The sequence below is a fragment of the Numenius arquata genome, chromosome 11, assembly GCF_964106895.1.
Source record: "Numenius arquata chromosome 11, bNumArq3.hap1.1, whole genome shotgun sequence".
Taxonomy (NCBI): domain Eukaryota; kingdom Metazoa; phylum Chordata; class Aves; order Charadriiformes; family Scolopacidae; genus Numenius; species Numenius arquata.
In genome coordinates this window covers 19,593,557-19,615,980 of record NC_133586.1, presented here as the reverse complement: position 1 = coordinate 19,615,980, position 22,424 = coordinate 19,593,557, and the positions used below count along the sequence as shown (strand labels likewise).

Genomic DNA, 22,424 nt, shown 5'->3' with positions numbered 1-22,424 from the left:
TCTCGTCTTGACAGGTTCCCACCACTGGCATAAGGCTGCAACCTGCATGGTTACTGTTATTTGTGTTAATCATCTGACCACCAAGTGTTTCCGTCTTAGGAGATAAGGGGGAAATATTACAGTTGGACTGGAACATCTTACTTTAGGAGCCACAGTGAGGAAAATTGAATTGACAAATAGCAGCTGAGTACCTTTGAAACTTTAATGCAGCAATTTTACTATTTGGTACAGTGGGAATTTCTTTATCCTTGAAGTGCAGTGAGAAAGCTGCGCTTACTCCAGTAACATTTACGGCTAAATTACCATGTGAAATGCTGAAATATGAATAAACCATTCTCTTATTTGAAAAATGGTTACTGGAGGCCAGTCCTACAATTCCAAAGGGTTATCAGTCCTTTGAGTTCTTTTCTGAGAGATTATTCTTAAGGGAAATAATTTAATGCATGCATGTCTTTTCAGAACATCCAGTGGTGTGTTGCAGACACGAATGCCTTGAGCATTACCCAGTGAAGGAGTGGTAATTTGAACCTTTTGAGACAGATCTTATTTATTTAAACATGAACTGTTTTTCAGAGATTCTAACAGCTGTCTTCCCTTCTGGTCAGACACTGCTTGGTTTTGCTAAATTTCAAACACAGCAGGAGGCTACCTTGTTATGCTCTAGCGACTTTAACTGCAGAATTCTGCCAGTCCTCACTATTGTACCAAGAACAAGCTTGTATGGTTAGCAGCGTTGCTCAGGGGTTGCAGGATCAAGCTTTGTATATGAATGGCTTGTTTGGGAAGCTGTGATCATATGAAAGCTTCAAGAAAATTTTTGTTACCTTCTTTTCCTTGCAGTGGCCAGTTTGCTATAGTGAAGAAATGTCGAGAAAAAAGCACCGGTGTGGAGTACGCTGCTAAATTCATCAAAAAACGTCAAAGTCGGGCCAGCCGTCGTGGAGTGAGGCGCGAGGAAATCGAACGGGAGGTTACTATTCTGCAGCAGATCCTGCATGCCAATATCATCAAGTTGCACGACATCTATGAGAACAAGACGGATGTGGTCCTCATCCTTGAGCTGTGAGTAAAGGGGAGTTCCTGTCCTCCAGGGTAGGATGAAGTAAATAGGAACCGGAAAGGGCTGTGGAGGCTGCCAGAAGGTAGAAGCACTGTTAAAATGGAGCTGTTGTGTCCTCATGCCTCGCAGATCTTGGCAAGATAACTGAATGAGATTGCTGGTAAACAGGCCCCCCAGTTCATCCATGTGCCCTGGGGATACAGGTGCACCTTAACATCAGCTGAGGCCATTGTTACTGAGCCCGGGAGTGTTGTCAAACCTGAAAACAGTTTACTAACAGAGGCATTACCTCATGTCTGCCTAGTGCTGCCCCGACATGAACCTTGGCTGAAGCACAAATGGCCACTGAATGCTCATTTCATTTTTCTTTCTGCTTTCATCTCTTCCAATGCATGTGATGCCATGAAGTCCTTTGCAAAATTTGTAGCTGTTCTCACTCCTCCCATATTTTCCTCATTTAGAAGAGACTAGGGGCAAAAAAAGGAGGTGGACAAGGCAAGAGGTTTTTTTAATCCTTAGACTTTGACTATCGAGGATGAACAGCAGCAGGGTGGGAGTGAAGGTGCTCACTCTTCTCTTGTTCCCTCATGTGATGGGGGAAAACCCCTGCCATTTAGGTCCAGCTGACAAGTGAACAGCCCCCAGCCAGGGGATCTGTGAGCTGCTGTAGCCTCACCCCTGCATTGTGACCCATTGGATAGTCATCCTAAAGCAGTAGCTGGGCTATCAGACATATTTGGCTATGTAAGGCAAACTGGTTTGTGCAGTTTAAGAAGAGATTTAAAACCAACTAGCAGCATCTTCTCTGTCGAAGCTGAGGGGACAGCGGCTTATTCTGCAGAAGCCGTGGGTGTCCCTGCCTGGAAGAATAAATGCACAGCCCATGGAAGCTGAATGTGTGATCAGGAATCATCTTAACAAAGCCTTGGCTAAGGACCCTTCCCTTTGTTGGAGTTTGAATTTCAGGGAGTCACCTTTGATGCTTTGGTTTGTATTTAATCTTATTGACTGAAAGGAGGTGACAGAACCTGGCTAGTAGGGGTTACTATGGAAAGAAATGCCAGTTTATTAGAATTTGTAAGCGGTATCAAAATTGCCAGTCCCTGAAAGAGCTATTAAATCACCTGTGTGAATTCTGTTTGGCTGTTTGTTTCATCGGCCTAGAAACACTGCATCCCAACGACATCAGCTACTTCTTACCCCCTATTGCCTTTCCTGTATGTTTGATAGAACTGAGGTGAAACGTTTGAGATGGATGGCCTAATAATGTAATATCTTCTAACACAACTTGTTTTGAACATGTTCTGCCTGTTTCTACTGCTTGGCTTGAGATTCTTAAAGTCTACCATTTGGACAGATGAGCCTGACCACATTTTGGAAAGCTCTTGTATAATTTTAAAAGTGTTTCAAAGTCATTATGTTTTGGGGATTGCATGCAGGGGATGGTTATGTGACGTTAATCTGAAATGTGTGTGGAGGGTAACGTTTATACAATCACTTAAATGCTGACACTAATGTATGCGTGATGGAATTTCTTCACTTTTGTAAAATGTAATGTGGTGTAGAAGGACCCTAACAATAAAGAGGAACAGGAGGATGATTTTATAAAGAGATACCTCTTTCCAGCCTGGCCAGGAGAACTTTGCTCTGTGTAAATAGCATTTTTGCCTCCTGGCCTCGCAACCCAATATGAGTCAAAATGACATTGGAAGACTTATTCCTGTTTATGTGACTTCAGCTTATATTGGAGTGGCTAAAGTAGAGGTTTTGTGAGAAGGGAGTAGTGATATCCCAAAAGAACAAAGAGTTGCTCTGGCAGAGCTGGAGTAGGACACATAAACCAGTCGCAGCAGCTTTCAGGACTCCTGGTGTGCAAGGGAAGATTATTAGAGTAAGTAACTGATCTATCAGATAGACTGAATATACTAATGTGTTAGATGCTACAGGAAATTGTCATAACTCTGGGTAGGTCATGTAATTAATTTCACCTTCCCCTGCTCCCACCAGGGGTGCAAATTCTTCACTGTGAAGTCGGGAGGGGAACTCTTGCCTGCTGCTGCTTGGCTTTCTGTTCTCATTTGCCAGCCATTCTGATACATATTAGATTTGACCTGTAGTGGCTGCGGGTCACAGAAAGATCACTTGCTCCTCTGCATTGCACCTACAGCTGAGTCCTGGGGACATTCAGATGTCCCCAGATTTAATAGTGTTTCTGTCAATGTGTGTGTTTGGGAGTCATTTCAAGAAAGCTCTGTAGTTGCCTAATGTGAATTACTGAGTTAAAAAAAAAATCTGCCATGATAAAATTATATCACTTTTTAAGGAAATGAAAAAGGGGAGGCACCAAGTGATTTGGTCTGTTTATACCCAAACTTATACCGGGATAATGAATTTGGATGAAACTTGGCACTTGACTTGTTGCCATTCCAGGTGTTTCATGGCTGAGGATCAGGACTGTAATAGCAGTGAGTGACTCTGTGTGCACAGATGATCATACAGACCTATGTCCAAAGCATTTCTTTCTGTACAGTTCATAGTGTGTGGTGTTGGTCTGCCTTAAGGAGTTGAAAGGGATGTAAATTATCAATGACCTTATCAATGCTTATAAGTATCTAAAGGGTGGGTTGAAGGAGGAGGGAGCCAGACTCTTTTCAGTGGTTGCCAGTGAGAGGACGAGGGGCAACAGGCACAAATTGGAACATAGGAGGTTCCACTCAAATATGAGAAGAAACTTCTTCATGGTGAGGGTGCCAGAGCCCTGGAACAGGCTGCCCAGGGAGGTTGTGGAGTCCCCTTCTCTGGAGATTTTCAAGACCCGCCTGGATGCAATCCTGAGTAACATGCTCTGACATGCTCTGGGCAATCCTGCTTCAGCAGGGGAGTTGGACTAGATGATCTTTATGGTCCCTTCCAACTCTAAAAATTCAGTGAAATTCAGTGAAATTCAGTAAATTATCTTAGTGTGTGTGCACATTTATATCTATGTGTATGTATGCCTTCCTAATCTCCACTGAGAACCAGGGGAAACCTGAACACTGTCACACAAAGCAGAGAGTAGAATTGTGTGCTTGTACGCTCTTCTATTAAATAGAGCTTTGCTGGTCAGAATGTACGGTCTTGGCCTAAGGGATTGCAATTTGTGTTGCAATGATGGCAGACAGACATCAATTTAAGCTTTTTTGGATTGTGTCCTGTTCTCTTGTGGAATCAATATCGCCTAGTTTACACAGCTCTGAGTCTTAGAGGAGCGGTGCAGAAGATGACATATCCTTTACCTGTCAATTCCTGGTACTAAGGTAAAGCTGTAAGCAAGGAGACAGCCTGAGGTCTTTTACTTATTACAATTTTTAGATAATGAATAAATGATGGAATTTTACTGTATGTATGAATCGGGAAATACAGAGACACTGTGGCTGGAGTTATGTAGACCATATGTTCCCTAGGGCACCTGCCTCGACCTTGTGTATGGAATCCAGGCAATGAAGCTTTGATCCCTGAGTGAGATGAAATAACCATTAGCTTTCCAGGGGAGCCAGCATTTAGGCGAGGGAGCATTCCTGGAGATTAGCGTGACTGCTGGCAGATGGCATATGCGTGATGATAAGCATCTGTTAATTTTTAAGTATATGTCTATGGCCAAATGTTGTTCTCTGTAGCCATGCGCTGGGAGACAGGAAAGGAGCTCACTTTTTCTGACTGGCAGCTCCTTTGTGTTAAAACAAGCTGTCATTTCATTACCCTCCACTTTTTCCTTTACTTACATGGCCTGACTTATTTTGTGTGTCTTATTGTCAGGCTGTAGCTTATTGCACTTTTAAAAGGCTGGGTGCAACAGAGTTTTGACCTGATTAAGGCCACTGCATTCAGCTGCTGTATACAAATTGAGGATTATGATAATTGCTAATAAAGATAATTAAATTCTCTTTGTAAACAGATGATCTCTCCTCCTGCCACTCTGATATCAGAGTCTCATACTGTCTGCAGTTTATCAAAATAAGCGTTATAGCACTTGGCCAGGTAATCCTAATGTTAAGCTGCAGTGGACTTCAGCTTCAAAAGAGTGTCCCCAGTATTCATGATTAATTGAAGAAGCTACCCTGGTGTTTAAAGGAGGCTTTGGCTAAAATGTTGACCCTCTCCCAGACTCACTGTGCTGGCTCAGGCAAGACCATCTCCTCTTTACACGGGGGTTGATTCTACAGGTGCTGTTTCTTCATGCTGTTTCTTCTGTTCAAGAGCAGGAAGAACATTGCCAAGTCCGCTGCTGTTAAGTGCAGTTTGGCAGGTACACAGTTTACCCTTCCTTGTGCACATTGATCAGGGATACGCTCCCCGCAGATTTTTGTGACCTTCCTGTTCTCTGTCTCTTGGGCCCTGCCTTGAGGCTGCTTTGCCCAAACGAAAACAGCATAAAGGCAGGTTTGATTGATATGCCACTTGCCTCTACTGGTCAAGGTTGTGTACACAAAAGCTGTTTCCAAGAAGTAAGGCAGCATTGTCATTTGTCTTTTATTGGACTTTGAAGGAAAAGCAAAGGCATCATTTGTTTACTTTGTTTGCCATGGGAAAAAGGTGACGTGGTAAAAGGTAAAGAGCTGAAACCAGAGGAAGGAATTTTTCTGTACCTAAGGTCCTTTGAGAAAGGAGCATTTGCTCTTTTACAGGTGGTGCTGATTTAGAAAACACACCTCCTTGGATGTTCAAATGTAACTTGTAGTGCAGTATATGAGTATTTTACTGCAAAGGAGTTAGTGCTGAACTGCTTTTTTTCTGGGATTCCGTAATGGCTGGCTTTTGGGATTGCTAAATCTCTTCTGCCTGAGGGTTTCTCTGAGGTCAGGTGCATAACTTGGATAAGAATGATCCTGCACTTAACTGCTTACCACTCTTCGTACATTTTGCTCAAATCTGTTTCGAATGCCTGAGTCTTTGTTAACGAGAAATCATCACATCTCTTCTACTTAATTTTCTTTTAGATTACCCGTTTAGGATCTCTGCAGGTTAGGCTAATGTCTTAGGCTGTACCACAAGAGACTGGAGAATGTACTGTTTGTAATGTATGCTGATCACTGACCTTCAGAAAATGAAACGATCATGTGATTGTTGTAAGAGAGAACCTTTTGCTGATAAAGTAACAGAGGGAGTTCAGACTCCCTGCATCTTTTTTCTGTTTCCTTTATTTTTATGTTGTATTCTGTACCTTGGAAGTTCCCCCTGCCTAGCCTGATTCAAGGTTAGTGTGAACTAGAGAGAAGAGGGAAAATACAGCAAGGAGCTAGCAAGTCAATCTACTGTGATCCTCATTCTTGCAGGCTGTACAGTTTTTTTCAGTGGTGCCTTAGGGGTAGCTGGTTGCCCAGGATGATGCTGAGGTTGCTGTTGGTGCAAAATCCCTGGTGTGCCCTGAGCAGCAAACCCAACTGTTTTAAGTGACCACTCTTGGCGAAGCAAGAGAGAAAGGGAATTAAGTACTTCCAGTCTGGGCAGCTAAACAATTCTCTGACATTCCTTTGTGTAGCAAAGGAGATTCCTCAAAAGAAAGTTGCCACCTCCTCCAGGCAGGAGGGTACTCTCGAACATCCTTGGCACAGGCCTCTGTGCCAGGGGAAGGTGAGGGGAATGGCTTTCACAAAGTGGCTCAGCTCCTCTGCTCTCCTTAAGTGGTTCCTTCTTTTGCTGGCATTGGAGAAGCTGGGCTACATGGGCTCTTGGGCTGGCCCGAGAGAGAACTTTTTTTTATTCTCAGTCCTGATTAAAGAGTCCACCTTAAGGAACAATCGCCAAGGAGATTTTACAGGGTAAAAGAGGACACGAGTGGTGTCCCTACATGGTTAAATTCCAGGAAAGTAGAAGAAAGTATCCCGGTACAGCTGGCTTCCTGATGACCATAGTGCCTGCCAGAGGTGATTGCTTAAGTGAGGTTTGAATAGAAATCATTAAGGAAATGGGACTTGCCTGCTCTCTGTACACACATTTCACCAAGAGATTACCAGGTTTTACTCACAGATTTCTTTACTAGCTTGTCACAGCTGTAATAATTTTTAAATTAATGAAAAGAGGCCCCTAAACCTGCTACAATACGGAAAGGAGAGAGCATTCCCTGGCTCCTGAAATGGACAGGGTAAAACAAAACCTGTCCAGCAAGGCTGGCGCTAGTGCTGAGTCCCTTGGTATGTGTCACCTTAAAGGAAAATCAGAGACCAAACAAGAGCCTGACAGGCTGAGTACCTGAGATTAATAGGAAGGAGAAGGCAGCAGCCAGCGGCACTAGTTGCAGCATATTCCTGGGTCATGTAAGTTTATTTTTGTTTGCCAACCATTTAGTTGTAACAAATAAAGCATCAAGTGACTTCTGCCCAGGTGAAGTGTCTGCCTCGTTTTGCTTAGAAAGTTTCTGACTATGTGGGACCTGCAAAAAAATACGCAGTAATCGATGCTCAAGTCAGTAGGCCCTGTGTAGACCTCTGCCTGTGGAACAGCAAGGTATGCCACCACAGCAACAGTAGAAGCTAAGAAATAAGCCCAGTGTCTTTGTGGCTTTTGACATGTTGTTCTCATTTGCAGTTGGCTTGTCCTTGCAGATTTTGTAGCTGTTCACAATAGTTTACTCGGAAGGAGGCAGAGTAGGGAATCACCGTCTTGTCACCACCAGTGTTGTGTAGGAGCCTGGGGTCAGAGGAGTGATTGCACAGAGACCTCTGCAGTGCACAGCGTGATCCAACTTGTCTGTGAGTCACAGCACTTGGTTAACTCACAGCCTTTGAGCCTGCCAGTTCTTTTACAGGCACATCAGACAACAGGGCCAAAAGCTTGTTTTCCAAAATGGCTGTTGGATCTCTCTGGTCTTGTGCTTGCACTCTGAATGGTGACCACAGGTGGGTGGTACACCTGAGCCTGAGAGCAGCAACTGCTTTGTGAGTGCCCCAAACAGAATTTGAATGAGAATAAATCAATAATATCAATGACAGTGTGAACTGGAAAAATATGTTTAAGCATAACTATGAATAACAATTGCAAACAATGCCTAATTCAATATCTAGCTCACCCTGTTTCATAATATGTAGAAAAATATCACTGGAGCTCTCAATACAAAAATGGAAATGGAAGTCTTATGTACTAAATATGTATGGAATGTATTTCAATTTTGGTCTGAAAATTCATAGTAACTAATAGCACTTCCTTGATTTGGGGAAAAAAAATGTAGGTACCTTCCAAGCTGCTACAATCTGCTTTCTTCCTAAAAATTTAGCACAAAATAAATATGTTCCTGTCAGTTATGTCAGGCAAGAATCTGTGTTAGAACAATGTAAAGGCTGTTCTGGAAAGAAAAGAGATTCTGTTGGCAGATCTTATTGCCTCATGTTTCTGATGGCAGCCGATAAGAGAAGTAATTCTTTAACGGTTGTTGACTATTACAACTTGTTCTATTTCCTCTGTCTCATCCAAAATGAACATGTTGAAAAATAGCAGTTTGTGGTTAACATCAAAGTCTACCTATTGAAATATGTACGTCTGTAGATTCATCAAGCAATGTTCCTTTTTTTTGGTCCTTTATAATCGTTGATGAATCAAACTTTGCAGCATCACTGAATTAAGGAAAGTGAGTCCTTAATCTACAGGGGAGAGCGCTGAAGCCAAAGGAAGTTTTGGCACACCTGGGACCAGAACACAAAACTCCAGATTGTCTGCAAGAGTGGCCTCTTCCTGACTGTATGCAGGCTTTTTGCTACTTTAGTTTTTTGCGCTTATGTTTATTTTCAATCTTACAATGCAGTAGATAACAGGACATTTTCTGATGTGTTTTGCAGAGTTTCTGGAGGAGAACTTTTTGACTTCCTGGCACAGAAGGAGTCTTTGAGTGAAGAGGAAGCAACCAGATTCATCAAGCAGATTTTGGATGGTGTGAATTACCTTCACTCTAAGAAAATTGCTCACTTTGATTTAAAGGTAAAGATGCTGATTTAGGCTTATTGTTACTGTTGCTTTTTAATGATGGACTGTGCCTTCTGCAATTTGTTGGATATCTTATGCCTAAAATAATGGGTAAGACCATTTTAAATGCACTTCACAGCTGAGTGCTCCAGGGAAGACAATCTCCTTTATCAGGCCTGTGGAAACTTTTGAATGGGCTAATATATTTACTGAGAAAAAGAAATTGTAAGTCTTCATCCTTCAGCTATTTGCTTTTGTAGTATCATCCAAAGCATGCTGTTTAAAAAAAAAATTAAATGATGTACAGAGGAAATGCATTTTTGGGAAGAGGAGGGCCAGGGCCAGTTACGAATAACTGTTGCTGCTTCTGTTCCCCACTGTGTTTAGAATTACATGAGGAGTATGTGTCATCCAGTACAGTTTGGTTAACAAAAAGACTTGCTTTCTTAGATGCTTAGGGCCTTGAAAGCACATCACAGAGAGCTCTCTTCCTAACGTATCAGATGACGTCTATAGCTTTGGTCCTAGACTTTGATATCAGTACAACTGGCCTAGACAACACAGAAGAGACTGTCTCTCTCGCCTTTTGATTGTGGCCTACTGAGGTAAACATGCTTCTTTGAAACCAGAAGTCTGCTGTCCTTGGGAATGAAGCTCTTGAGATTAGAAGAAAGTGCTTTTTTAGTAGCAGACTCACAGCTACAGAACTGGTTGCCTCAGACCTTGCTGCTTCCAGAAATATATAAAAAATGTAGCTATACCCTAGGAGAAAGTAGCATAAACGAGAGGGAAGTTTTAAAATGAAGAAAAAAGGAAGAAACTCTACTGCTAGATTACATGTTCATTCTCCTAACTTTAAATCCAGGTTAGTTTATTAGTAATTACACGTGTGCTACAGATAGACTCCTCCCAGATTCTCAGGATACATATGCTGATTCCTTGTGCTAAATGTGTGCCCAATTATGTCCCTGTCTTAAATTGCTTGGTCTTGAGTCAGTGTTGATGGCATATATGTAGTCATTGCAAATGTTGCAAATCACATCTAGCCTAAGAAACTGGTTTGCAAATTACCATCCAAATCTTCACGGGGCTTATATGAAAAAGTGTAGTTGATGCATGAACATGAATCCAGAAGCCAAAGACTGAAAGTTTTCACTGTGTATTAGAAAACTGTGTAATGTCCAGTGGCATGAAATTATTGGGAGAACATAAGCACAACTTTTTCTGTACTGATCTCTATTTATTAATTTTGATAATTAATACCAGTAATGTCAGGTGGACCATGAAGATGTTACAAGAAATGCAAGATAGAAATCAGAAAGGATGAATAAAAGAATCATTTCACTGACAGTGAATATCAAATGACTAAAACATATTTACAGAATAAGTCTCCTGGGTTTTATAGGACTGGGTTTGGAGTTTTGCTAGTGTTAAGTTAGACGTGTATATTTAAGCAGTGATCTGATTAGACAGAGGATGATTCATAATTACCTCATCACTTGACAGGGCTACACTGACTGCAGTGGAGCTACAGTAACTTACACCACCTAAGGGATAAAACAGTCCAAGAGGTAGTGAGTGTGACTTTTTGCCATTTCAGTCTGTTCTGTCTGCTCTAAACAAGCTTACATGTATCTGGGGTGAACACATACTCCCTAGATCCATGAAAGAAAACCAGACTTGTTAGCCTGAGGCTAAAATATTCTTGGTCCAATGACTATGACAATAAATTATTCATATTCTCTTTCCCAGTGCAGCTCTGGCTGAGCGTATGTGTTAGCAGGAACTGCTTCCACGTTAGGATCTGCTGTGAAAAGGCCAGGCAGCTGCCAGCAGGGAATCAAACTGTCTCACTGTTGCTCTTGGCCTTATGATTAAGTTATGACAAATTAATGCATTAAAGGTCTTCATGGGAGATAAATTGAACCCATAGTTTACTCTGAAACATGTGAAACAGGGCCATGGTAGGGAGTGACTAAGGCTGAGAAATTTAGTTGAAGAAATAAGTTTATGAAATATCTGTTATATCTGGTAAAGAAAGTCTGAAAAGTCTGATAGTCTGAAAAAGATTGCTTTAATTTCACAGGTCTAGCTTTGGCTTTTCCCTACAATGCTGTGAGAAATGCTACATGAGCTAGGACTTCTGATCCCAATTCTTTCCATTTTCTGGACTGTCCAGGTCTTCCCTGGCCTTGTTATTGCAGCTGTGAATTTGGTTTCATAGAGAAGAGCATTTTCCTTCCCTAAGTAGGTTCAGATGTGACTAGAATCCCTCAAGAAGCATTTAATAAGACATCTTCCAGTGGGTTACGGTACAGTATAGGGACAGCTGGGTAGAAATAGTGAGGTTTCCCAGTGTCAATTCCAAGAACAGATCAGTAAAAGTGCTGTCAGTCAAAATACTCAGTGGTGCAGCTCTCCCTCAGGATCAAGGAATGGCACTGGCTCTGCACCAGCTGTCTGCACTGCTTCAGCTGCCTGCTAACTGCTGTTGTGTGTGCACCAGTTGTAACGGAGGAAAATCCATGGGGTCAGGGTGTCACCTCTTCCCAGGAGGCCCTGTGCGCCAGGGAGATGTTTTCTGTTCCAAAAGGGTACAAGATAAACTGAGCTTCCACTCCGTGTTCTATCACAGTGCTGCTGGGCCAATAATTGAGTGTCGTTTCTTGTCAGGTTAGGGAACTATGCACGGTTGCATGAAAAATTTCTGTCGCACTGTGAAAACAAAGGATATCTTGTTTTCATCCTGGCAATAGCCATTAAGAAAATATGCTTAGGAGTGCTAGCAGGAAGATAGAGAAAGGCAGATTTTGCATGAGATAAGAGTAACGCTTTCATTCTTTTAATTTTATTAGATTTGCTTTGCTTTTATGAAATTCTGGTCCATTCAATGATGTCCGATTTCACAGTTGTCTTCTGTTTCTCAAAAGAATGAATTGTAAATGGTTATCCACAGGTGTATGCGTTTCTTGTTCTGCAGTGCTGTATATATGAAGACAAAAGATGCACTTGTGAACTCTGTTACTTTCCCAATATATTAATATTATAATAACAAAGATCTATGTTTGTTATTTTTAGCCTGAAAACATTATGCTTCTAGACAAGAATATCCCTATTCCACACATCAAACTCATTGATTTCGGCCTGGCTCACAAAATAGAGGAGGGAGTTGAGTTTAAAAACATTTTTGGAACACCAGAATTTGTAGGTGAGTGACTCATTCCTTTGTCTCATATTGGAAGTTCCATGAGGAAGTTGAGACATCTGTTCAAAGTTAAGAAGTGAGGGACAGAGGTAGTTTCAGTATCATTTCTATCGAGGTGACCTAAAGCCTAGAGGTTTACTTTATTTTTCTGGAATAGCTGAAAGGTGCTGTCTATAAACCAGATGTGCTACTCCTGTAAGAGTAGGTTGCTGTCAAATAAATATTTAGAGATGTAAATTCAGGATTGAGATTGTGAAACCTTGCAAACACAAATTATAATTTTTCACTTGTTGCCTGGGGCAAGTAAGCTCTCTGCGTAGTAGACGACGGGTACACGATTACATGGGTATCTCTGTCATTGCTTTCTATGTAAAACTGCCTCACACTGTACACCTGTTGGGTACAAACCCCTCACTTCCCCTTACGTTTTTCCACCTGGTTTTCTTTTTGTTACTCACTCATCATAATTCTAATCTGTCTTGCTTGGATTTTAGGTTAATCTTACCCCTTTCTACTAGTTTCAAGTAGAGGTTTTGGGATTGGGTTTTGGGGGTTGAGGGGCGGAGAGAGAATTGTAATTCATATTTAGTTAAACACAACCGTTACAGACACTTTTTTTCATCTTATTACCTCACCTTGGTCTTTTCTTTTGCATGCAGTCTTATATGGGGATGTTTTCCAACGAGGAAATGTTTCTTACAAAGACAGTAGGGTTCGACATGGACAGCAATGTAGTCTGGCCTGTAATTTCAATCTCTTGCTGTTTCTGACTGGCCATTAGAAGCTAGCTTCAATGGCACCAGTGAAAAACAAAGCAAAAGCTCTGATTCTTAGAGGTAACATTATCCTTGAGAGGTGAAATAATTTGTTATTTGTTAGAATTTGCACTGCAATTAGTATATAATATCTGCTTTACCCTTATTCTTCAGTTGCATTATGGTCCAAGTTCCTCTACATAATCTGTTCTGCACACCTGTGAACTTGAATTTCTGTCAGGGCTCTAAAACTATAAACAGTGCATCCTATAACTACCTTTCCTTCCCCCACTTCCTTTTCTCCCTCTTGCTGATTCTTGACCTGCTACTCAATTCAGGCCAGTAAAAATTTGTTACCTCAGTTGCTGATGTTTGATTAATTTTTTCTTACAGCTCCAGAAATAGTAAACTATGAACCGCTTGGACTAGCTGCAGATATGTGGTAAGTTTTTAGTAATTTTTTTTTCCGGGCTGCTCTATGCTATTACTTTTTCCCAATTTGCTCTGAATCCATTCTACTGCAACAAATTCAAGCCAAAACGAAACAAAAAACTTAAGTGCAATTAATCACTCTTTGTTCTGTCTTGTCATTTTTTATGCATTTTTTTTAATTAAAAGATAAGCATTTAATTTCTGCAAAATTACAATGAAATATGTTAATGATGGCAGTTATAGAGTTAACGGTTTGCCACTGTCCACTGCAGAGGAGAACTCTTAAAAGAAAACATGTTCCTGCAGCGCTTGTGACGGCTTTATTTATAAGCGTGCAGCCTGCAGAGGAGACCTGCGTACTAATCTGATCTGCTGAGATGGCAGGCAAAAGAGGTCACCCAAATAAAACATCCTTGCTTCTATTTCTTTGTATTTCTGATGTGAGCTGTAGTAAATACCTGCTAGAATAGAAAGACATAAAGAGACTTCAAATATCCACATTACTTGAAGTTATAAGTAAAATTCATGTTTTCCCTGGAACACCATTCTTTAAGAGAGAACTCAGCAGTTGTCTAAGCTACAATGGCTCTCCTGCCTGTATAGCAGCTACTATTGACTTTTTCATATTGTGTGCATTAAGAAGAATACAGGTATTGTAGAACCCCTGCAATTAATCTCCTTTGTTTTTTAGGAGCATAGGAGTCATCACCTACATACTGTGAGTACAATGGATTCACTCCTGCAGAAGTGTTCCTAAAGCTCTGTTGCACTAGTACGAACCAGCTCTTACCTCTAGTCATTTAAGAAAGGAGCTGCACACACCGGGTGGGCAGTGGTTTGTCTGATGGGCAAATGTTATCCTGCAGCCTTTTCAAGTTTAAAATGAGGAGAAAAAGAAGAGGGGTGTTCTGAGCAGATGAAGGAAAAATATCTGTAGCATCACTGGGCATTTCTGCTTCTTTTGGGAGCTCTAGAATGACTATGAGTTACCAGTGTGCGGAGAGCATACACACAGAAAGTGTAATAGTACCATTTACGAGGTGAGTTATTTCAGGTGAAAACAGGGAAGCTTTAATTTGCTTGTAAAGGCAGCAGTCTAGTTTACCATGCATAAATATGGTCTCCCGTATTCAAAAAGGTGAATTTAAGCTGGGATAGGAGCACAGAAGTTGAGCCCAGGAACTGAGAATTCATCTTACAGGAGAGAAAAGGGCTTGTTAAAGCTAGTAAAGCAAGGGCTGCTTGGGAATATCATTGCAGTCAGCAAGCATAAAGGAAAAAAAGATACTTTTAAAAAGAAAAGTGTGTCAACTGGTGATGAATAAATAAAAGTAGGAAATTATGACAACCTCAAACTCTCAAAGGAATGAGGTTCTGGGAGCATCGTGGAGACAAGCAGTCAAGAGAGTTTTAAGGTGGAGCTTGATTGTGAAAACTGCTTGCGTGGCAATGGATGTGTGCAATGGATCAGCACTCGTTTCAAGAATTCTTCTTTCCTCTGGTTTGATATTAGATCACCAAATTCCATTGAAATCAAGCTCTTGTGACTGCTGGGGAGCAGTGCGTGGTAGATACCGCGTGCTTGGAAATGCCTCACCCGAACATTCCCACCCTGGGCTCCTGCTGTTCCTAATGGCACTCAGAGGACAAAGTTGGTGCCAAATTTAAAGCAGGTGCACTTTAGTGTTGGGGGGATTTGCACTACACAGCTCAGGGCTCAGTACAGGTGTGGAGGCTTGAGAGGGAGGAAAATAAATGTAGTGGAATTAAATCCACTCTTGGACTATATCCAAGGCCGAGATCCTAAGAGGTGTAAAAGAGCGATGGTCTGAATCTGAGAAACCAGATTCAGTGCAGCAAATTCCCTTCTGTCCTGTGGTGCAGAAAAAGATAGGGATATGTGTTGAGCTCAAGCTCAAGTAAAGGGATTTAAAATACTGTCCAGACCCTTGCTTTTTATCAGAACTCTGGTCTTCAGTGACACTTGACAGGACACTTGACAGGACATTAAACTTTGTCAATCGCTGTTTATGTGTGTGTGTTCATAAATGATGAGAGGACAACTTAATTAAGAGTTGAAGATAAGCAGGTGGGAATACTTACCGTGGTATTGCAGTGATGCACAGACAACCAGGTGCTCTCGAGGTTTTTCTGTTGCATTGAGAGCTCTGTCCTGGGGGCAGAATAACAAAGCGGGTTTCTCTACTGTATCCAGTGTAGCAGATAGGTTTTACCTGGTTGGCTAGTAACGATTGCCATAGAAATCAAGGTTCAAAATTGTCTCCCTACAAATGATCAGGAGAAAAAAAAAAAGCATGCTTTTTATGATGGAAGGGGTCAGCTTGCATGACATGCTATGTACTAGAAATTTATATGCCTTTAACTAGTATTGCCTGTTAATTTTAAAGCCGTTTGTTCTGAAGAGTTCTGAATAAATGGGGTGTATTGAATGATAGTGCCTACTTTAACAAACATGGCAGCAATCAAATGGATGTCATCATCAGGTGTAGATATCAAAATGCCTGTAAGTCCTTCATTCAGTAACCAGTGGAGTGATTCACTGGGTTGTAAGGGCAAAGCCTCTATTACCAAGGTCTGCTGTTAGATGTTTACAGGCACTGAGTCAGGATATGACAAGGCATTTGCATTAGATGTTAGGATTTGAGCATCCTCGCATTTCACAGACCTCAAAACTGAGTCCCAAAGAGAAAAAAAAAAATAATTCCAAGGAGAATAGAGGACTGTTGGCTTTGGCTTCCAGCGAGGGGCCAGAAGGTGGAATTACACAGCTGCTTTATGGCACAGTTTTGGGAGAGGCAAAAGAAACCAAGGCTCTAGGGCAGGTTTCCAAGCCTTAGTTTTGGAACAATGCCCATGGTCTGTGGCGAGGTGCCTGCTTGTAGCCGTCTTTGTGGCTAACAGAAATGGAACAAAAGCTTAAGAGGGAGTATGTAAGAACTGTTAAGAAGTGAGATTGACTGTGGCTTATGGGGTGAAAATTTACTGCATCAAAGACAACTGGAGGACCTTGCTCATGCTGCCTGGCTGTGTCAGCTGCTGTGGTGTCATTGTGTGATCGTAGAGGGAAAGGAAAAACTTTATGCACTCAAATCTTTATTCTGTGGATAAAACCACATGTGGTAGCTGGGGACTGGGCTGAAGGGCCCAGGTGGTCCCATCTAACTTTCTGCGTACCCCCAAATTCCCAGCCAACATGGCAGTGGCAATACAGAGAGGATAAAAGGTCTGTTGAGCAAGATCATGAAAGCAAGCAGTTTAGTATTCAAAATCTCATTTTAGATCCCAGGAGTTTGCTGCAGTCCTGTTTTGAGCCTGCTGCATCCTGAAACTATGCTATCAAAGCTAGACATAATAGATAAGCATAGTAATAGCCCAGAAGATTTTTAAAAAGGAATGAGATCAATTTCCTTGGTATAAATAACTTTTCCCGTAAACCAGACTTTTGCAAGTCAGCATCCCTGTGGATTGGGGGAGGGAGGGAGGGGAGGGAAGAGAAGGCAAGGCAGGAGGAGTCTGCAATGAATCTGTTCTGACATTTGAGTTTTATGGAGCAGAGGTAAATAGTCATCAAATATGAAGGTCGTCAGTCACAGTTGAGCGATAGGCAAAGCAGGATGAAAGCTTTTTCTGTCTAAGTAAAGATTGCTGAATAGCATTTTATTATGATGATGTCTCTATTATATCCTTGCAGGTGGAACAGAGTGCCAACAGAATGAAATTTTGCATTGTTCAGAAACGGTTGGATTTTATTGCAGCCAAAGTCCTTTAGTTTGTGGATTCCTTTTAATGAGCAGTGTGGCCCTGCCTCTCTGGTGGAGTTGGCCCCTAGACAAGGCCACACACCTGACTTCTGATCACACATTGTGTTTTGGTTCCAGCTGAGAAAGGTCTCTTGGCTGAACCCACTGTGCAGGGAACTTGTCAGTGGCTTTGCAGACAGAAAAGCAGTAGGGGCAGAGCTTTTCCTGAGGTATGCTCTGCAAAAATCTATAGAAACACTACTTTATGTGCTTAAAGCTGTTAGAAGCTTCTGCCTGTAGTGTGCTGGGGCTTAACCCCAACCTGCAACTAAGCACCACACAGCCACTCGCTCACTCCCCCCATGGTGGGATGGGTGAGAGAATTAGAAGAGTAAAAATGAGAAAACTCATGGGTTGAGATAAAGACAGTTTAATAAGTAAAGCAAAAGCTGTGGGTTCATGGGGATAGAGACTTTCCTCAGCTGAAGCTTTTTCTACTTTGATTAGCAATGACTTCAGTGATTCACTTAGGAGAATCTGTGCATTTCTATCTGTGCATGCTTTAGTGTTGCACTAGATATTTTCAAGATGAGTCTGACTCATAACCACGGATGTAGGAAGCCAAAGCTGGACCTGTTATTTCCCACCTGGCATGGCTGCTACAACACGAGAGAGTATAATACACCATCACTGTAATTTCATTAGGGGGCTCTGCTGTTTATTTTTCCAATTGATTCTTCTTTCTGGCTTACCTAGGCTGAGCGGTGCATCGCCTTTCCTTGGAGAAACTAAACAAGAAACGCTTGCCAACATCACAGCTGTGAATTATGAATTTGATGAAGAATTTTTCAGCAATACTAGTGACCTGGCAAAAGATTTTATTCAGAAACTCCTCGTGAAAGATACACGGTAAGTAAAAATTCAGAAAGATCCATTTGTCTCTAAGATAAACCTGGTGAAATAGCCTGAGGAGTAATTTGCAAAGCTTTCCCTGTAGTGTGTATTACCATTCAAGAGCTAGACAGGGGGCAAACTTCTGCTGCTGTGCCCCTAGTTAATCACTTGCACCCTAACAAGAGGAACCAAAATCTCCTCAGTTAAAATTGACTTTTAGGACTGAATTCTTACCTGAGTCAAGCCTGGTACAACAGGGTGTAGGTGAAGGGCTGAAGATGGTGTGCAGAATCTCTAGTTCTGGGTAACCACCACTCCAGTATTTCAGTCTATTATGAACTACTTGCAAGGTGGTGGCATGATCACGAAACATGCTCCCAGTGGTGCAAGGGGAGAAAAATCTTCACGTGTGCTCATAGTGGAATGGTTCCTTAAACCTCTCTGCATCTGTTGCAATCACCTAGAATTTGCGTGACAGCTATGCAGATCTTTATTCCCAGTTCATAGGAACCAAAGACTTTTTTTTTTTAGTTTTTCTTGCTTTTAACAAAGTGCACACAGAAGAAGCATCTCCTTCCCCATAATCGTATCTGTCCTGGAGGAACGTCATGCCTTGCAGTTCTTTCTAATGGCTTCACTGGGGGAGAAAATAGATATTAGAGAGAAAGAGGCAAGCTGTTCAGTCAGGATTGCTGCAAATCCTCAGGCCTTAGAATAGGTCAGGGCAGGTGGGGTTTGACAAGAGGTTTGGACAGGTCTAGCAACCTCCTTTTAAGAAAGGACAAGTCGGTGATACTGATATTTGTCCCATGTACAGAGGCAGTCCCTGTGCAATGCTGTGTTCCTGCCTTTGGTTCTCAGTGCTCTTGAAGTGCCATTCACTGAACTGCCACAACGCAGAAGGAGGTTGGGATTGATCAGATTTGATTAGGTTTGAAGTGTTCCTCTCAGAAGTGTTGCTTTTGGGAAATGGTAGCTCCTGCAGTGCTGTAATACTGTGTTCCAAAGCATGGTTTTGATATCATTAATGTATACCTTGATTCTGACACAGTTGTATTAAAGGTGTATAGAAAGGATTTATTTTCTAAGCATGTAGGATGAACAAAACAAAGTAATGTTTTTATCGCTTTTTATGGAAGGATAAACAAAAATACAGGTAGTTTTGATCAAGTAAGAATTAAAATTGTGTGGAGTGAGGGCAGCTCCTTACTGAAACTTAGAACAGTTACTAAACTACACACAAGCAGTTTGCCCTGAAATCTGAGAGTCAGTCCTGGCATTATCTTGATAAATGCTTCCTATGAAGCCTGGGAGAAGTGGGGGTCAATGGACTTGTGTACAAGCTATTTCTTATTCAAGTCTGTGCTGGGTTTTTCTGTTGTTTTTTAGGAAACGGCTTACAATTCAGGAAGCTCTGTCTCATCCGTGGATAACGGTAAGACGGAGTAGAGAGACAGATCTTGCTTTTTTTACCATGAGAAAAGCAGAGATAATATTCTCATTCTTATTCATGTGTTAAATGGAAAACTGTCCTCTAAGTACTTAGAGACCCTGGGTATCTCCAAGAGATGCACTGGAAAGAAATTGGTTGGGTCTCGCTAAATCCTTGGATTTCTGCAAATGAATTCTTTTATTATCATAACTTTCAAAAAGAGGGGGACAAAGCTTTGATGTTTGTTGCACTTACGGTATCCTACATTAGACTGCTTTGCATTTTTCTCTGTTTGCATACACATATGCTACATCTTGGGTTTAGGGTTTTTTTGAGTTGAGAGTTGACAGGAAAATGGGGAAAATATAATTTATTTCAAGATATAACTGCTGTTCCAAGCGTGTTGATTCGTGTGTCTGTATGTATTTTTTCATCATAAGCATTGCTTGCTTTTGTGGATAAGTCTCTTATTGAAAATACATTTAGCTAATCTCAGCATGACTAATGAGGATGTTTGAACTTCAGTTTTTGCTCTGCACTGCACAAAACATTAACTGGAGTGTTTTCAGGATTGTTTTTCTTCTTACAAATATTGATAGCTTTGAGACTTTTAACTGCTAAAAATTAACATGAAAATAAATTGCGGCCCTGTTATTTACACTTACCACATTGGAATGAATGCACATCACTTGTCACATTCATTTTTGGGTTCGAGTGTTTGTCGTTTTTTTCTTTTAATCAAATGCATGAAGAAAAATCTGTGGGAGCAAAGAATCTCCCAGCATTGTGGAAGTTCATGCTGCATCCTTTGTGTAGATTTTTTGAATTGCTGCACTGCCATGTAAACATTCAGTAATACTGGTTCTTCTGTCTGACGACTCACCAGCTGAAAGAAGAAACAAAAGTCCAAGAAAACAAGAAGGTTGAGAACACACAACTGAAGACAAAACGCCTGAGAGAGTACACCATAAAGTGCCATTCAAGTATGCCTCCCAATAATACCTACATCAACTTTGAGCGCTTTGCCCGGGTAGTAGAGGACATTTCACTCACGGAACGGGGTTTCGGCACTTTGGCTGCATCCCACGATTCCTTGCAGGAGGACATTGATGCTCTGGTTTCCATTTATAATGAGAAAGAATCTTGGTATAAAGAGGAGAATGAAAGTGTGAGGCACAAGCTGTCTCAGCTGAAGTATGAATACCGTAAAATTGAATCCCTGAAAAGACATCTACAAGAAGATATCAAGACTGTAGGCTCTAGTCTTACAGGCATAACCGGGAAATATGCTGATCTGCAGAGTCAGTATGAATCTCTCAGGCAAGAACTTTCTGAGGAACTCAAGTGGATACAGGATCTAATGAGCAGTTTTCGACTGGAAAATGAAGCCTGTGTGAATGGAAACTTTGACTCTGTTTTCAACAAAGATGTTAATGAATCGCTAATGGAGCTGTTAAACAGATCTCGCTGTGAAGAGTTTCTTGCAGGATTGAATGTTGGTGTAGCAAAATCAAACCAGTGATGTTGTAGATCAGGTTAGGTGCAGGGTTTGCTGCCTGTTTCAATGTACAGCAGTGTAAAAAGTTTTCAGTGCATAGATTCTACAAAAAACCTTCACCTAGAACTAAAACAGAAATTCTGATGTATTGCACGAGATGCTGACCAAAAGCAAAATCTCCCAGTGGTTTGTAGTGGTAAAGTTTTTTTCCCACGTTTGGCGTCTGAACTTGGATTATCACAGTGGTATGGACACTTCTAATCCTACAGCCTTTTGCATTGCCTGTATCATACTTCATCATGTATTACAGTTCCTGAAGATTACCCAGTAATTAACTTGGAATAAAGAGTAGGTCAGTCTGCGCTTACTAGAAGCTGGGTGCCTGGAAGCTAATAAAAATCTCATGAAAGCATCTTTGGCTGGATGAAGGAAACAGGTTGTGTAGACCTGCTGTGTGCAGGCAGTTCTATTGACCATATGAGAGAAATATTTGCAAAGGTTAAATCTGTCCTACAGATAAAATGAAGTACGTGGCTCAGTAGTTTAACATGCAGCTAGTACGATGGAAATCCTCTGTGAAATGACTGCTGAGGAAGAAAAGTTAAGATTATCTTTTAGGCCAGTTTTGCAGGGTGAAATCTTTTACCATCAAAGGTGTTAGCTGTTGATTGATCCTTTAGTTTCCTGTCCTGTACCAAAGAAATCCTATTCAAAAGACACAATTGGGCATTTGTACTGAACTGATAAGATAATTGTGTATGTAATTTTACAGTACAAGTATTAATTTGTGAGTGATAAGTGATAACATAGACCTCTGGTTTGCTTTCTACATAAAGAAGGTGACAAAGCTACAACTAATTTAATCTATGGTGTGGGACTTGGGACTGGTGTTCTTGCTGTAGAGATTATTTTTTTTTTTTCCTTAAGTTTTAAAAAGTGTAAGAATAGTTGGCCCAAACTTGAATCATGCCCTGCTGTCTTGCATTTCAAAGAAGTAATTTGATTATACTGTATTAATATGCACAGATGTACCCATCTCATTTCTTGAACACAATAAATAGTTATTTATGCAGGATGCAATTAAGCCTAATGGTGTAGTTAGTGACTGAAAAAGAGATGTCGAGCTTCTGTGTACTGAAAAGAGTTGGCAGCCGAGGTTCTGCAGCTGATCTACAGCCCCTTTGCTTAGTTGTATGAATTCGCTGCAAGGTGACTGTTAATGCAGCTATAAGAATCAGTGAGATAGTGGCCAGGCGTCCCTGCATCACTGCTTCGCTCCATCTAGAGTGGATCTTACATATAATATTATATATTATATAATATTATATATTACAGTATGTCTCTCACTGCCCAGCCTCCCTCTTCCTTTTCCAGAGAAGTTAATGACCTAACTAAATTGAACTGTTGCTGTTCATAACATTATTAAGAATAATGTTTCCTAATTTGAGATAAAAC

The 22,424-nt window shown here is 41.2% G+C and overlaps 1 protein-coding gene across 1 annotated transcript in view; it reads left to right on the top strand.

Moving 5' to 3' along the window:
• The window catches only part of DAPK2 (death associated protein kinase 2), a 50,981-nt gene extending 28,934 nt beyond the window's left edge, over positions 1-22,047 (top strand). Inside the window, exons 3-10 of the mRNA XM_074155467.1 lie at positions 841-1,062; positions 8,869-9,007; positions 12,071-12,200; positions 13,346-13,394; positions 14,076-14,102; positions 17,902-18,054; positions 19,429-19,474; positions 20,358-22,047. Coding sequence (XP_074011568.1) covers positions 841-1,062; positions 8,869-9,007; positions 12,071-12,200; positions 13,346-13,394; positions 14,076-14,102; positions 17,902-18,054; positions 19,429-19,474; positions 20,358-20,993 — 1,402 coding nt within the window. The 3' untranslated portion in view covers positions 20,994-22,047. The remainder of the gene's footprint in view (positions 1-840; positions 1,063-8,868; positions 9,008-12,070; positions 12,201-13,345; positions 13,395-14,075; positions 14,103-17,901; positions 18,055-19,428; positions 19,475-20,357) is intronic.
• The last annotated feature ends 377 nt before the right edge of the window (positions 22,048-22,424 follow it).